Genomic DNA, 15,983 nt, shown 5'->3' with positions numbered 1-15,983 from the left:
TCCCTCGGCACCTTCCGTTGGGCCTTCTGCAACCCATAGCCACCAGGGAGCGCCCATGGTCACACCTGGGGATGGATTTCATTGTGGACCTCCTTGCATCCCGAGGCCATACGGTCATTCTCATGATTGTGGATCGGTTTTCCAAAATGTGCCACTGTGTTCCTCTCAAGAAGTTACCCTCTGCACAAGAGTTGGCCACGATTTTTGCCAGGGAGGTCTTCCGGTTGCACGGTTTGCCCAAGGAGATTGTGTCGGATCGGGGGAGTCAGTTTGTGTCCAGGTTCTGGCGCGCCTTTTGCTCCCAGTTGGGGATTCATCTCTCCTTCTCCTCGGCCTACCACCCTCAGTCCAATGGGGCCGCAGAACGATCCAATCAGGCCTTGGAGCAATTCCTTCGTTGCTATGTCTCCGATCACCAAGACAATTGGGTTGACCTCCTGCCTTGGGCTGAGTTTGCCAGGAACACGGCGGTGAACTCTTCCTCTGGGACGTCTCCCTTCATGGCCAATTATGGCTTCCAACCTGCCGTGTTACCGGAGGTATTCTCTCCCCAGGATATTCCGGCTGTGGAGGATCACCTTTCCGTCCTACGTGCTTCTTGGGTACAGATCCAGAAGTCCCTTGAGGCCTCTGCGCAGCGCCAGAGACTCCAGGCTGATCGCAGACGAGCGCCTGCTCCTTCCTACCAGGTCGGAGACCGTGTATGGTTGTCCACCCGCAACCTCAACCTTCGAGTGCCCACTCCCAAGCTGGCGCCTCGCTTTGTTGGTCCCTTCCGAGTGCTTCGCAGGGTAAACCCGGTAGCCTATGCCCTTGCGCTTCCTCCTGGCATGCGGATCTCTAACGTGTTTCATGTCTCCCTGTTGAAGCCACTGGTGTGTAATCGTTTCACTTCCTCGGTTCCTCGGCCTCGTCCGGTCCGAGTGGGCAATCGTGAGGAGTATGAGGTGAGCAATATCCTGGACTCACGCCTGGTCCGCGGTCGGGTGCAGTTTTTGGTCCATTGGCGTGGTTATGGTCCAGAGGAGCGTTCCTGGGTTCCCTCCGCAGATGTTCATGCTCCTGCCTTGCTCCGAGCCTTCCACGCACGCTTCCCTCAGAAACCGTTTTTTGCTCCGCAGAGGAGGGGCCCTTGAGGGGGAGGTACTGTCATGGTCTTACCTTCTTGCTGTTCTCCTTCGTTTGACATGTGCTGGCGGCCATCTTGGTTTCTGGGTTTCTTGTAGCCTTCCACCCTGCGGCTCCTCCTTCCCACTGGGAGGAGCTGGATGCCTAGCTCATATATATAGGAGGTCTGTGGCTTCAGTTCCTTGCTTGGTCCTCCTGTGTTCACATGCTTCTAAGACTGCTGCTGCTTCTGGTTCCTGATCCTGGCTTCGTCTGACTACCCTGCTGGTTCCTGATCCTGGCTTCGTCGGACTACCCTGCTGGTTCCTGATCCTGGCTTCGTCTGACTACCCTCCTGGTTCCTGACCCCTGGCCTCTCAAAGACTCTGCTTCGGTTTCACCATCCGTTTGGACTTTTGCTTTACAGCTTTATTTTCAATAAAGCCTTCTTATTTTCACTTATCTCTTGTTGTACGTCTGGTTCATGGTTCCGTGACAGTGGAATCTCATAACACTGCACTTGCCCTGTTCCGATTCCTATGTAACAGCAGCAAGTGACAGATGAGTGTATTCTATGTGATTCAGCAGTGCTGTGTGCAGAGTTTCAGTGGATCCTAGGCGATTCATCAGTGTCTTGTACAAAATTTAAGGGGGGATTTGGTAAAGACTGGCGCTTTACAGGCCTTGTCCTATATAAGCAGCATTGTCCGCTAGGCCTGTCTTCATTTGCGCCCACTCACACCCTTGCCACACCAACTTTTCAAAGGGTGGCACAAATGCCACTTTCAACAAAATTTGTTGCAAAAGGCGTTTAAAAAGTCACAAACACAGCCAGGGAGATGATAACTCTACCCCTAAGTGCATCTTGTGTAATACATCAGTGCAGTGTCAAAAGTTTCAGTGCATCCTATGTGCTCTGTGCAGTCTCAGTGTATTCTGTAGGGTATAATGTGATAGAGCATTTCTGTGTTCTGCAGTCTCGGTACATTCTGTTATACAGCAGTGCTGTGTGCAGCCTCTGTGTATCCTGTGTGATGCAGCATTTCTGCGAGCAGAGCCTCATTGTATCCCATGCGATGCAGCTTCAGATTGTCTTTCCTGCCTCCTGGTTTTAACAAGTTTCAGCATTAAAAAGCAGGAGAAGCAGGATAGCAGAGTGCTAGCTTACATCTAAGAAGATATATTTGAGATTTTACAAACAGCACACACAGAAGAGACTTAGGAGACAGCAATGTAAAGCTGCATCTCATGGATACACTGGAGGTTCAGCACAGAGCAATCACAGATGGAAACAGGTGGAGAGAGTCAGGGGAAGCAGTGTGAATTTGAAGCTGCATCTCATGACAATATAATGGAGATTCTGCATGCAGCACACACAGATAGTGAAGACACTGCGAGTTGGGCCACATTGTGAAGCTGCATCTTCTACAGGATTACACTGGATATTTAGCACACTGAGATTGTACAGACCAGACATCTCTCACCTATGGTTCTCCAGCTTTTGCAAAACTACAACTCCCAGGATGCCCTGAAAGCCGCAGGCTCCATAGGTGATCTCCTAGGTCAGGCAGTATGAGTTGGGGGACAACAGTGTGAAACAGTATCTCATGGATACATTGGAAGTTTTGCACACAGCACTCACAGAAGTTGCATCTCATGAAAATAAAATGGAGATTCTGCCTGCAGCACACCGACAGTACAGACAGGCAGTGCGAGTGAAGAGAGTTTTAGATCTCCGCAGCTAATTGTTTTAGGGACTCATCCACAACATCACTAGACTCCAGTCATCTTAGATAAGGGACCAAGGAGATCTTCAGCTGCACTTTATACACAGGGGGAAATACAGAGGACTATGGAGCGTGGGGACTGGTGGGGTCTGAGAGCTGCCAGGAAGGAACTGATAAATGATGATCTAATTCTGTAGTTCACAGGAAGTCAGCAACACAGGAGAGGCTGACAACCTATCTACAGGGCAGAGCAAGTTTTGGAATGGTAATCTGACTGAGGATTTTGTGACACAGCCGCCAATAAAGGAAAGGGTTAAAAGTGCACAAATGTAACCGAGCTCAGAGGGAACAGATTACACAGCTAGAAAATTACTGGTGAATACGGAAAAAAAAAATCCATGAGTGAAATTCCAGGCACCATCAAGATGGCCGGAGAATAAGGTATAAACTAGAATCACAGTGACCAGTGCAGACCAACATGATTGATTACTGGAAACCCCATCCCCATCCTGCAGACTATAAAACCACTACAACCCCCTACAGCTCCTCATTCTCCAATACTGCAAGACACACAATCCTAAATAACACAATGGATAATGTAGTAGATGTCACCTGCAGTCCTATGTAACAGCACAGATAACACAGTGATAACTCTCTGAGTACAGATAATGTAGTAGATGTCACCTGCAGTCCTATGTAACAGCACAGATAACACAGTGATAACTCTCTAAGTACAGATAACGAGGTAGATGTCACCAGCAGTCCTATGTAACGTTGCACATAGCGCAGTGATAACTCTCTGAGTACAGATAATGTAGTAGATGTCACCTGCAGTCCTATGTAACATCATAAAAAACACACAGGATGATGTATTTGTATATATTATGAGTTGTGCTCCGGATGATTGCTCAGCAGTAATCAGCAGTTGAGGGTCAGGGCAGACATTAGGCTGACAGAATCCAGTCCCCGGGCAGCTGCGCAGGAAATTCAATCAGAGCGCGAGGTCGAGAGATGTTCAATATAATGACAAGAGCAGGAAGAGCAAAGTAATGCGGCATCTTATAATGGAGGCACCAGATCAATGTCTTCAGAGAGTCCAAGACCAGAGTGAGAGGAAAAAACCACAATGCAAACCCCTTCGCTTCATCAGAACTGATCCCGGAGTGCCAACCTATATAATACTCCAAAGCTGCACTCACTCAAAGCTGCTTCAGAGCTGAAATCATCCATCAATAACGAGTATCAGAATAGTGGGTGCAGCTCTGGAGTATAATACAGGATGTAACTCAGGATCAGTACAGGATAAGTAATGTATGTACACAGTGACTCTATCAGCAGAATAGTGAGTGCAGCTCTGGAGTATAATACAGGATGTAACTCAGGATCAGTACAGGATAAGTAATGTAATGTATGTACACAGTGACTCCACCAGCAGAATAGTGAGTGCAGCTCTGGAGTATAATACAGAATTAGTAATGTATGTACACCACATCTTAGCTCACTCTATCCAGCGCCTTCAAAACGGCAGAATATTCCACGACAAAATAATCAGTTCCATTAACCTTAATGGGACTTGCAGAAATGTGCTTTTTGCCCCATTCAAATAGGACTGATTTTCAGTCGCAGAATTTTCTGCCGCATGTGAAGGCGCCCTTACTTTGCTGATGATGGGTGCGTTGGCCCTGTTACTCACCTAATTTCACCTGCAGCGGGGAAGGTTTGTAGTTCATGGACACGCTCTCTCCCTCTCTGATATCACAGTCTCCATCGGAAATGGCGGATGCTGCGGGGTCCTGAGGGGAGATTAGAGAGAGGAAGAACCATCAGTGCAGGTCATACAATAGACAGATTACAGTCAGACCGCCTCATGCCCTGCAGTCTGTATAGGGTAACATAATTGGGGCCCATATACATGTAACCCCCCCCATAGATGCTTCATCGCACAGCGATGTATTGCTGCTCCGTGGCTCCTGCACCAGTGAGGTCCCCAGGTGTGGAGACGCTCCATTATCATCATGGCGGCAGCACAGAGCGAGTCGCAGCGCGGGTAATTTCCCCCGGATCCAGTCGCACGGTGGAAATGAAGTCTGACAGCCGAGCGGTTATTAGATTTCATTCACCGTCTTCTAAAGATATCTGGAAATGTCTGGAGCGGCTGACCCGCGGATATTCAGGGGTGAGACTGCCACAAGAGCTGGAACTGGTGATGTCATCTCATACAAGGCTCTGATGTCATCATGCACATTAATCACTGCAGTGCGAGACGTTCCGAAACCTTCGCACAGACTCTGAAAACCTGCGCAGTCCTAACAGGTCTCCCCCGAATGTGACGGGCTGCAGCACTAAATGTAAAGAGTACAGCGGGGGCTGTACCCACTAGTGTAGGAGACCCCCACAGATCAAACACCGGCAGCCTACCCTGCGGACAGTCCATCCATGTTACAATCCACAAAAACCGTAATGATGAATAAAAATAACTGCAACCAACCCTCATAATTCACCAAGTTACAAGCGGAGAAGCAGTAGATCAATTAGTTCCATCATTTCAAAGAAGAGACAAAGAGGGGATCTCAGAATAACAGGGAGAGACAGGGAGGCAGTACTATCTGTACCTCCATCATTTACAAGGAGAGACAGGGAGGCAGTACCATCTGTACCTCCATCATTTACAGGGAGAGACAGGGAGGCAGTACTATCTGTACCTCCATCATTTACAGGGAGAGACAGGGAGGCAGTACTATCTGTACCTCCATCATTTACAGGGAGAGACAGGGCGGCAGTACCATCTGTACCTCCATCATTTACAGGGAGAGACAGGGAGGCAGTACTATCTGTACCTCCATCATTTACAGGGAGAGACAGGGCGGCAGTACTATCTGTACCTCCATCATTTACAGGGAGGCAGTACCATCTGTACCTCCATCATTTACAGGGAGAGACAGGGCGGCAGTACTATCTGTACCTCCATCATTTACAGGGAGGCAGTACTATCTGTACCTCCATCATTTACAGGGAGAGACAGGGCGGCAGTACTATCTGTACCTCCATCATTTACAGGGAGAGACAGGGCGGCAGTACTATCTGTACCTCCATCATTTACAGGGAGAGACAGGGCGGCAGTACCATCTGTACCTCCACCATAAGTCTATGACCAAGTCTTCCAAGCTGAATATACAATGGAAGGCTTTTCCCCTTTCAGCGGATGTACGCAGTCATGGGCCTGAGGACTATCTCTAATGGGGGCTTTTATTCAAACTTTACAGCAAGAAGTCAAAGTTTAGAAACAAATCCTGTGGACAAGTCCTCCTCCTTCTCGGATGCTCCATCCCAGGGGGGCACACTCCGCTCCTCCAGCAGGAAGTGATAGCCCAAATTAGCAAAAACCAACTTCTCTTCCTCGGAGGGACTGTGCGGTTATTGGATTTCCGCCTTCTCGGATCAACAGTAAATATACAGAGACTTTCCTCGGTGCAACAGACTCAATTGACCTTGACATGGGGCAATCTATAAACACAGAGCGATGGAGACAAGCGGCACACAGTGTAATGTACAGTACAGACAGCCGGGGAGGGGCGGCGGTACTAATGTCTGTACTCACAGCTCCAGCGCTATTACATAATAAGCTTTATTCACCACAGAGCGATTACAAGTTACTAATGAGCAGCTAAAAATTAGGAAGGAAGGATGGAAGAGGGTGGAGAACACCTCAGAGAAACATGAAATAATCACAAGCTGCAGATGGACTACAGACAAGTAAAGGCAGCAACAGATAATATGAATATAACTACTATAATACTGCTCCTATGTACAAGAATATAACTACTATAATACTGCTCCTATGTACAAGAATATAACTACTATAATACTGCTCCTATGTACAAGAATATAACTACTATAATACTGCCTCCTATGTACAAGAATATAACTACTATAATACTGCCTCCTATGTACAAGAATATAACTACTATAATACTGCCTCCTATGTACAGGAATATAACTACTATAATACTGCTCCTATGTACAAGAATATAACTACTATAATACTGCTCCTATGTACAAGAATATAACTACTATAATACTGCTACTACACTGAACAAAAATATAACTACTATAATACTGCCTCCTATGTACATGAATATAACTACTATAATACTGCCTCCTATGTACAAGAATATAACTACTATAATACTGCTCCTATGTACAAGAATATAACTACTATAATACTGCTCCTATATACAAGAATATAACTACTATAATACTGCTCCTATGTACAAGAATATAACTACTATAATACTGCTCCTATGTACAAGAATATAACTACTATAATACTGCTCCTATGTACAGGAATATAACTACTATAATACTGCTCCTATGTACGAGAATATAACTACTATAATACTGCTCCTATGTACAAGAATATAACTACTATAATACTGCTCCTATGTACAAGAATATAACTACTATAATACTGCTCCTATGTACAAGAATATAACTGCTATAATACTGCTCCTATGTACAAGAATATAACTACTATAATACTGCTCCTATGTACAAGAATATAACTACTATAAAACTGCTCCTATGTACAAGAATATAACTACTATAATACTGCTCCTATGTACAAGAATATAACTACTATAATACTGCTCCTATGTACAAGAATATAACTACTATAATACTGCTCCTATGTACAAGAATATAACTACTATAATACTGCTCCTATGTACAAGAATATAACTACTATAATACTGCCTCCTATGTACAAGAATATAACTACTATAATACTGCTCCTATGTACAAGAATATAACTACTATAATACTGCTCCTATGTACAAGAATATAACTGCTATAATACTGCTCCTATGTACAAGAATATAACTACTATAATACTGCTCCTATGTACGAGAATATAACTACTATAATACTGCTCCTATGTACAAGAATATAACTACTATAATACTGCTCCTATGTACAAGAATATAACTACTATAATACTGACTCCTATGTACAAGAATATAACTGCTATAATACTGCTCCTATGTACAAGAATATAACTACTATAATACTGCTCCTATGTACAAGAATATAACTACTATAATACTGCCCCTATGTACAAGACTATAACTACTATAATACTGCTCCTATGTACAAGAATATAACTACTCTAATACTGCTCCTATGTACAAGAATATAACTACTATAATACTGCTCCTATGTACAAGAATATAACTACTATAATACTGCTCCTATGTACAAGAATATAACTACTATAATACTGCCTCCTATGTACATGAATATAACTACTATAATACTGCTCTTATGTACAAGAATATAACTACTATAATACTGCTCCTATGTACAAGAATATAACTACTATAATACTGCTCCTATGTACAAGAATATAACTACTATAATACTGCTCCTATGTACAAGAATATAACTACTATAATACTGCTCCTATGTACAAGAATATAACTACTATAATACTGCTCCTATGTACAAGAATATAACTACTATAATACCGCCTCCTATGTACAAGAATATAACTACTATAATACCGCTCTTATGTACAAGAATATAACTACTATAATACTGCCTCCTATGTACAAGAATATAACTACTATAATACTGCCTCCTATGTACAAGGATATAACTACTATAATACTGCTCCTATGTACAAGAATATAACTACTATAATACTGCTCCTATGTACAAGAATATAACTACTATAATACTGCCTCCTATGTACAAGTATATAACTACTATAATACTGCTGATATGTACAAGAATATAACTACTATAATACTGCTCCTATGTACAAGAATATAACTACTATAATACTGCCTCCTATGTGCAAGAATATAACTACTATAATACTGCCTCATATGTACAAGAATATAACTACTATAATACTGCTCTTATGTACAGGAATATAACTACTATAATACTGCTCCTATGTACAAGAATATAACTACTATAATACTGCTCCTATGTACAAGAATATAACTACTATAGGGGGCGGAGCCGAGCCACGCTGCTGAATGGCCGCACGAGCTTGAGCTCCTCCAGCATTCCGGCTCATTTGCCCTATATAAGCTTATAATTTGCCTGATTATGGGGAAACCTGGCAGAGAAAAGAACAGAGGAAGCTCAGAGTCTACCCCACTGCGCTCCAAACAGCCAGAGATGGAGAAGTTTCTCCGGAAAACGTCGAGGTTCACGGCGCAGAAAGGCCCCAATATGGCGACGTCTGCTGCACAGGACTCTGACGCCGGGGAATTATCAGACGCAGGCAGCGGCTCCGATGTCTCGGACAAGAGACCCAGAGACCCACCTCTCTCAGAGCGAACCCTGCGCCGGGTCCTTGAATCTGCCCTCTCGCCCCTGAAACAAGACCTGTCTGATATCAAGGACGACATGAAGCATCTGGGGCAGAGAGTGGTGGCGTTAGAAGCCACTCAGGAGGCCATCATGACATATGAAAGTAAAGCGTCGGAGGTGCTGGCGTCTCACAAGGCCTTGCTAAATGATGCCTTCCTAAAATTGGAAGACCAAGAAAATCGTAGCCGCCGGCGCAATATCCGCATCCGCGGCCTACCTGAGTCGTTTGCAGCGGAGGCCTTACCGACAGTGGCACGTGAATTGTTCTCTAAGCTGCTGGACCCTGACAGAGCGGCGGGAATCGTGGTGGAGCGCATACACAGGGCGCTGCGCCCCAGGCCTAAACCGCAAGAACCGCCACGTGATGTAATCTGTGGCTTGTTAAGTTACGTTGATACTGCAGCCATCCTCAAAAGCCAAAGAGAATTAGAGGTACTGGAATACGAAAATACCCCGATCCAGATGTTCCAGGACATCGCGCCATCCACCCTGGCTAAGCGGCGCCTTCTCAGGCCTCTCCTGGATATCCTGAGAAAAACCTCGACCCCATTCCGCTGGCTATACCCCTTTGGGTTGGCGATTTCCAGGAATGGTAAGCTACTGACCGTGCGTTCACCTGCTGACCTGGAATCTGTCTGGCGGTCCCTGGACGTCCCTCCGATGGAAATCCCCTCATGGTTACCGGCTGACCAAGATGGCGCCCTCCCCATACCACCTCGTGTCAACGCTTGGCAAACAGCGTCTGCGGGCAAGTCGGACCGTTCGGGACGCAGCAGGATGGAAAGGGATCCCACCTGATTAGAGGTGTTGTAAGCATACCTTGCTGATATTTCTACCTCCACAGAATAGGAGATGACTGATGCTCACCTATGTGTTATACAGGTTATTGAAGGCGGACGTGATCTTCCTACATTTTCAATGTTTTCTACATTTTTAGTGCTTTAGTTTTGTGGCCACTGGGCTCAATGTTATGTTTAAAGGGCCTTGTGCCGTGTCATGGCTGCTACAGGACGCTACCTCTAGGACATTGCATTCTGTTCCTCACTGCAGGGCGATGTCCGGATAGATTAAGATGCTGGACACATCTTTCGTTTTTGGTCTCTTTTGTTCAGACCACAGGTGCTTTACTTGCCCCCTCGCCAGCCCAATCCTGTCTTGGCTGGTGATAGGTAGAGTGCCTAACCCTCCTCGGACGGGTAACTTGTCTGAGTCACTCATTTGTCAACTTGACATGTTTAATGTTCTCTTACTCATTTTTTGTTCTTTTGTACTTCCCTTACCTTCCTTCCCTTCTCCTGCTCATATCATCTGTGTGCTCTTCCATACTTCCATGGATGTATTATGCATTTACTCACCTGAATGTATGCAGAAATGTCTTCTATAACAGTCGCCTCACTAAACGCGCACGGGCTGAACGAGCCATGTAAAAGGTCTCAAACTCTATCTCTCCTTCTGAAAGATAAGGTCTCTGTGGCCTTTTTGCAAGAGACCCATTTTAGAACAGGCAAAGTTCCTAAACTTCCCCCCAAGAAATTTGTCCAGTGGTTTCACAGTACTCATGATTCCACCAGTAGAGGGGTTAGTATAGCTGTGCATAAATGCCTCCCCTTTAAGCACTCAGCTATCTCAGCGGACCCTGAGGGCAGGTACATCTTTGTAAAGGGTTTACTGGGCGAATCTCCAGTGACCTTTGCCAACGTGTATGCTCCCAATAAAGGCCAAGTACCATGGCTCGTTCAGACCCTTACTGCGTTGTCCTCCTTCTCTGAGGGCTTACTAGTTTTGGGGGGCGACTTCAATGTTGCCCTGGAGCCAGCGGTGGACACCTCGGCGGGCAGACCTTCTGTATCTTACAGGCTCCTGAGAAGATTAAAAATTTCCCTGAGGAAACTTAAAGTACTAGATGTCTGGCGGGCCCTAAACCCCAATGGCCGAGATTATACTTTTTATTCACATGCTAAACTGTCTTTCCACAGATTGGATTACATTTTCCTGTCGAGTTCTCACGTGCGTAATGTCTCTGGAGCCCGGATAGGTAATATAACATTGTCCGACCATGCCCCTGTCATTGTAAATTTTTCCCTGCTTGGACCACAGAGAAGGGAGCGCTTGTGGCGTCTTAATGATACCCTGATTCTAGACCCCAGACATGCAGACAAAATTAAGGCCTCAATATCCGAATTTTTCACGCTTAATGATACCCCAGAGTCGCCTCCTTCTCCTTCTATATTATGGGAATCCCATAAGGTGGTCCTCAGGGGGGAGCTTATAGCTTTGGGAGCTTTTTTGAAAAAACAAAGGACACTAGCACTAGACGCCTTATTGGCGAACATAACCCGTTTAGAATCCTCCCATAAGGAATCTCGGGCTATAAACATCCTAGCAGAACTAACTGAAGCCAGAACAAAACTAAAAAATCTATTGAATGTCACCTCAGCAAAGTTGATACTTCGTTCCCGATTTAAGGCCTATGCACATGGGGATAGAGGAAACAGACTGATGTCGGCAATTGCCAAGAAGCAGTTCTCTGACTCCTTTGTTTCCTCTATTAAAGACTCCAAGGGCAAAATACATAAGTCCACTCCAGATGTTGCTAAAGCATTTTGTGCCTTCTACGAGGCCTTATATAATTTACCGCCCCCTAATGGGACTACACCAGGAGATTTATCCGAGGCCACTGATAAATTCTTGCAGTCTCTAGATCTTCCCTCTGTATCCCCATTAAAAACTTCCCTCCTGACTAAGCCTATTTCAGATTCGGAGGTGCGCAAGGTCCTTATGTCTATCCCATCGGGCAAAAGCCCCGGACCGGATGGATTTTCCATTGCATACTATAAATCCTTCCAGGATGTGTTAATCCCACGTTTCAGGAACTTGTGCAACTACCTTCTGACAGGGGGGTCTCTTGCTCCTCATTCCTTATTGGCGCACATCACTGTCCTCCATAAGGAAAACAAAGATCCAACATGCTGCAGTAACTATAGGCCAATATCTTTACTCAATAATGATGTGAAGTGGTGGGCGAAGATTCTGGCTACCAGGCTTCAGGATGTCCTCCCTGACATTGTACATGAGGAACAAGTAGGCTTTGTCCATGGCAGACAGGGGTCGGAGAATACGGTGCGACTTCTACATCTTGTGAATCGGGCCAAGAGATCCTCTAAACCTTTAGTCCTGGTGAGCACGGATGCGGAAAAAGCCTTCGACAGGGTCAGCTGGCTCTTTATGTCGCGGACCCTGTCGAAGTTTGGCCTCCCGGACCAATTTATTAGTGCTGTTAACACCCTTTACTTGGCCCCCTCTGCCATGGTCAAAGTCAATGGAGTATTGTCCCCACCATTTCGCATCACAAACGGGACAAGACAAGGGTGCCCCCTCTCCCCGGCACTGTTTGTACTGGTCATGGAGACCCTTTTGTGTAAAATTAGGTCAGATCCAGCTATCAAAGGCCTTCAGATTGGCTCACAAACCCATGTTACTGCAGCATTCGCGGATGACCTTTTAGTCATGACCTCCAACCCTACAGAGGCCTTGCCCAAGTTGTTGAATACGTTTGAGGATTTTGGATTTGTATCCAATTTTAAAATAAATTATGGGAAATCCATGGCACTTAATATTTCATGTCCCCAATCTGTAGTCAATAGTCTAAAACAAGCCACCCCATTTACCTGGGCCTCCAGAGACATTACATTTTTAGGAACACGGGTTTCGGCCAATACTCAAGACCTAGCCTCCCTTAACTATGCTCCACTCCTGCAGGAGGTTCGCACTCACCTACAGAATCTGAAACTCCCTTTTGTTTCGTGGATAGGGAGGAAAAACTATCTGAAAACTTTCATTCTCCCCAAATTTCTTTATTTGCTGCAAGCCATCCCTATATGGCTGCCAAACTCATACTTCTCAGAAGTCCGCCGAGTGTTCACACGCTTCCTCTGGAATGGTAAGTCTCCACGCATTGCCTACTCTGTCCTTACAAGGGACAAGAAGTTTGGAGGCTTTGGGATGCCTGATGTAAAGTCATATTATACTGCTGTTCAGTTATGTAGATGTATGTCTGCCCTGACCCACAAATCTAACTCTCTTTGCTCACGGCTCGAATCTGTACTACTCACCAACCAGGATCAGCTCACTCTATGGGGTGTTAGGCCCTTTTCAGCCAACCACTACGCCTCTTCCCCGGTTTGGAAAGGAATGCTAGTAGAATGGTCTAAAATGGTCAAATCCCAGCAGTTTAACTTCCCTAACCCCTGTATGCCTCTTAAATTGTTACAGAGCTATATTCATCCTTCTGTGTCAAACCCCTCCGGGATTTGGTCAAGGCTCGCTGGTTTGTCCCTGCGGGATGTCCTTCTCCCGGATGGTAGTTTGCAATGGGATTTAATAATGGATCGCCCCGAAATCAAGTCAGCTTCTTTTTTCCACTTAGCAGATTTTAAGAGAGATACTAAGTTATGCGTAGTGAACTTTGCTAGTAATAGCTCCCCTTCCTGGCTTGAAAAGAAAGTCTTGGCCCCTAGGCCTCCTCTTAGGCCATTATCCCAGATGTATAAGGAATTGCTTTCCTCTTTTCCTCCAGAGCTCGGTTATGTGACCTCATGGGAGCGAGAGCTTTCCATGATCCTGACGGAACCAGAGAGAGCCTTTGTTTTAGCCCACTCTCATGGCTTCAGTCGTTGTGTGAGAGTTCAGGAGAATTCTTTTAAGCTACTAAGTAGATGGTACAAAACTCCTGAATTCTTGCACAAACTTAATCCTGAGGTACCTGAGGTGTGCTGGAGATGTGGCATAGAAACCGGTTCATTATCACACATCTGGTGGTTCTGCCATAAGATTCAACCGTTTTGGAAATTGATAGAATCAATGATTAATAGCGTTTGCAAAACTAAAGTCCTATTAGATGCCAAACTTATCCTACTGTGGTGCCCTAATAGCACGATAACCCCTGCTAAGAATAATCTCCCTACAATGCTGATCACAGCAGCGAGATTACTAGTACCCCTTTTGTGGAAAACTGATTCCCCACCAAATCTAGATATGTGGACGGACAAGGTAGATCATATCTACCGCTTTGAGGAATTGGCGCATTGGGAAACAAACTCTCGCCATCGTTTCCTAAAGCTATGGTCCCCGTGGAAATCACACAGGAATTTCACATGATAGAGCAGGATTCCCTCACTTTTCTGCCCCCCCCCCACCTAACCCATTGTCTCCCCCTCCTCCCCCTTTTCTCCTCCTTTTGATGTTTGTTTTATGGTGATGATGATGATGATAATCGCTAGTATTGTCTACATATGACTTGTATGCTGGATAATTACTGTAACTTTTAATGTTATGATAATGATGTCCTATGTAGGCGTGTGGCCTTGTTTCTTACCTCAATAAAAAGAAATATGGTTAAGAATATAACTACTATAATACTGCTGCTATGTAGGAGAATATAACTACTATAATACCGCTCCTATGTAGGAGAATATAACTACTATAATACCGCTCCTATGTAGGAGAATATAACTACTATAATACCGCTCCTATGTACAAGAATATAACTACTATAATACTGCCTCCTATGTACAAGAATATAACTCCTATAATACTGCTCCTATGTACAAGAATATAACTACTATAATACTGCTCCTATGTACAAGAATATAACTACTATAATACTGCCTCCTATGTACAAGAATATAACTACTATAATACTGCTCCTATGTACAAGAATATAACTACTATAATACTGCCTCCTATGTACAAGAATATAACTACTATAATACTGCTCCTATGTACAAGAATATAACTACTATAATACTGCCTCCTATGTACAAGACTATAACTACTATAATACTGCTCCTATGTACAAGAATATAACTACTATAATACTGCCTCCTATGTACAAGAATATAACTACTATAATACTGCTCCTATGTACAAGAATATAACTACTATAATACTGCTCCTATGTACAAGAATATAACTACTATAATACTGCTCCTATGTACAAGAATATAACTACTATAATACTGCCTCCTATGTACAAGAATATAACTACTATAATACTGCCTCCTATGTACAAGAATATAACTACTATAATACTGCCTACTATGTACAAGAATATAACTACTATAATACTACCTCCTATGTACAAGAATATAACTACTATAATACTGCCTCCTATGTACAAGAATATAACTACTATAATACTGCTTCCTGTTGTTACCGGTAGATATTGGGGGCTGGCAGCTCTGGTTGCAGAGACGTGTGGGTAGGGGGAGCAGACTGTTCAGGGAGGGCTCGGTGGGTCATTATCGGTACTGTCTCTCTCCGATTCCACAGGGTCATAAGTAGACGTCGGTGATGCACGTTCCATCATCTGTGGAGCCTCCACAGACATTGTGCTGCCGCACCACAGCTGGTGGATTTACAGCCAATGTGAGGCCAGAAGAGCCGTCCAGGATGTGACAGACTCCACTCACATCCCAAGCTGCAGTGACAGATGCCATCAATGAGCAGTCAGTGGTGGCCAGAAGATTTGTGTGGTGTCTGTATCATCACTGGTCCAAGCGGGGTCCCTCCAGTAGTTACATATGTCTAGTGCCTACAGCGCCCCCACTGGACGAGCCCCGGATGTACTGCCACCATTCATAAAACATGGGGGGAGTCACCAGATGTGTCCAGCAACCTGCACAATAGACAGCGCCACCACCTGGAGGGTACACGGATCCTACCCCACACTACAGTGCACTGTTCTATCCCAGCAGTAGGGGGAGCTGT

General features: G+C 44.8%; 1 protein-coding gene across 12 annotated transcripts in view; it reads right to left on the bottom strand.

Moving 5' to 3' along the window:
- The window catches only part of FAM219A (family with sequence similarity 219 member A), a 75,710-nt gene that overhangs the window by 26,403 nt on the left and 33,324 nt on the right, over nucleotides 1-15,983 (bottom strand). For all 12 annotated transcript variants that reach the window (XM_040420856.1, XM_040420860.1, XM_040420857.1 and 9 more), the window contains exon 2: nucleotides 4,528-4,627. In XM_040420856.1, the coding sequence (XP_040276790.1) occupies nucleotides 4,528-4,627 (100 nt within the window). The remainder of the gene's footprint in view (nucleotides 1-4,527; nucleotides 4,628-15,983) is intronic.

This window comes from Bufo bufo, chromosome 2 (genome assembly GCF_905171765.1).
Source record: "Bufo bufo chromosome 2, aBufBuf1.1, whole genome shotgun sequence".
Taxonomy (NCBI): domain Eukaryota; kingdom Metazoa; phylum Chordata; class Amphibia; order Anura; family Bufonidae; genus Bufo; species Bufo bufo.
This window is presented reverse-complemented; position numbering and strand designations above follow the sequence as displayed.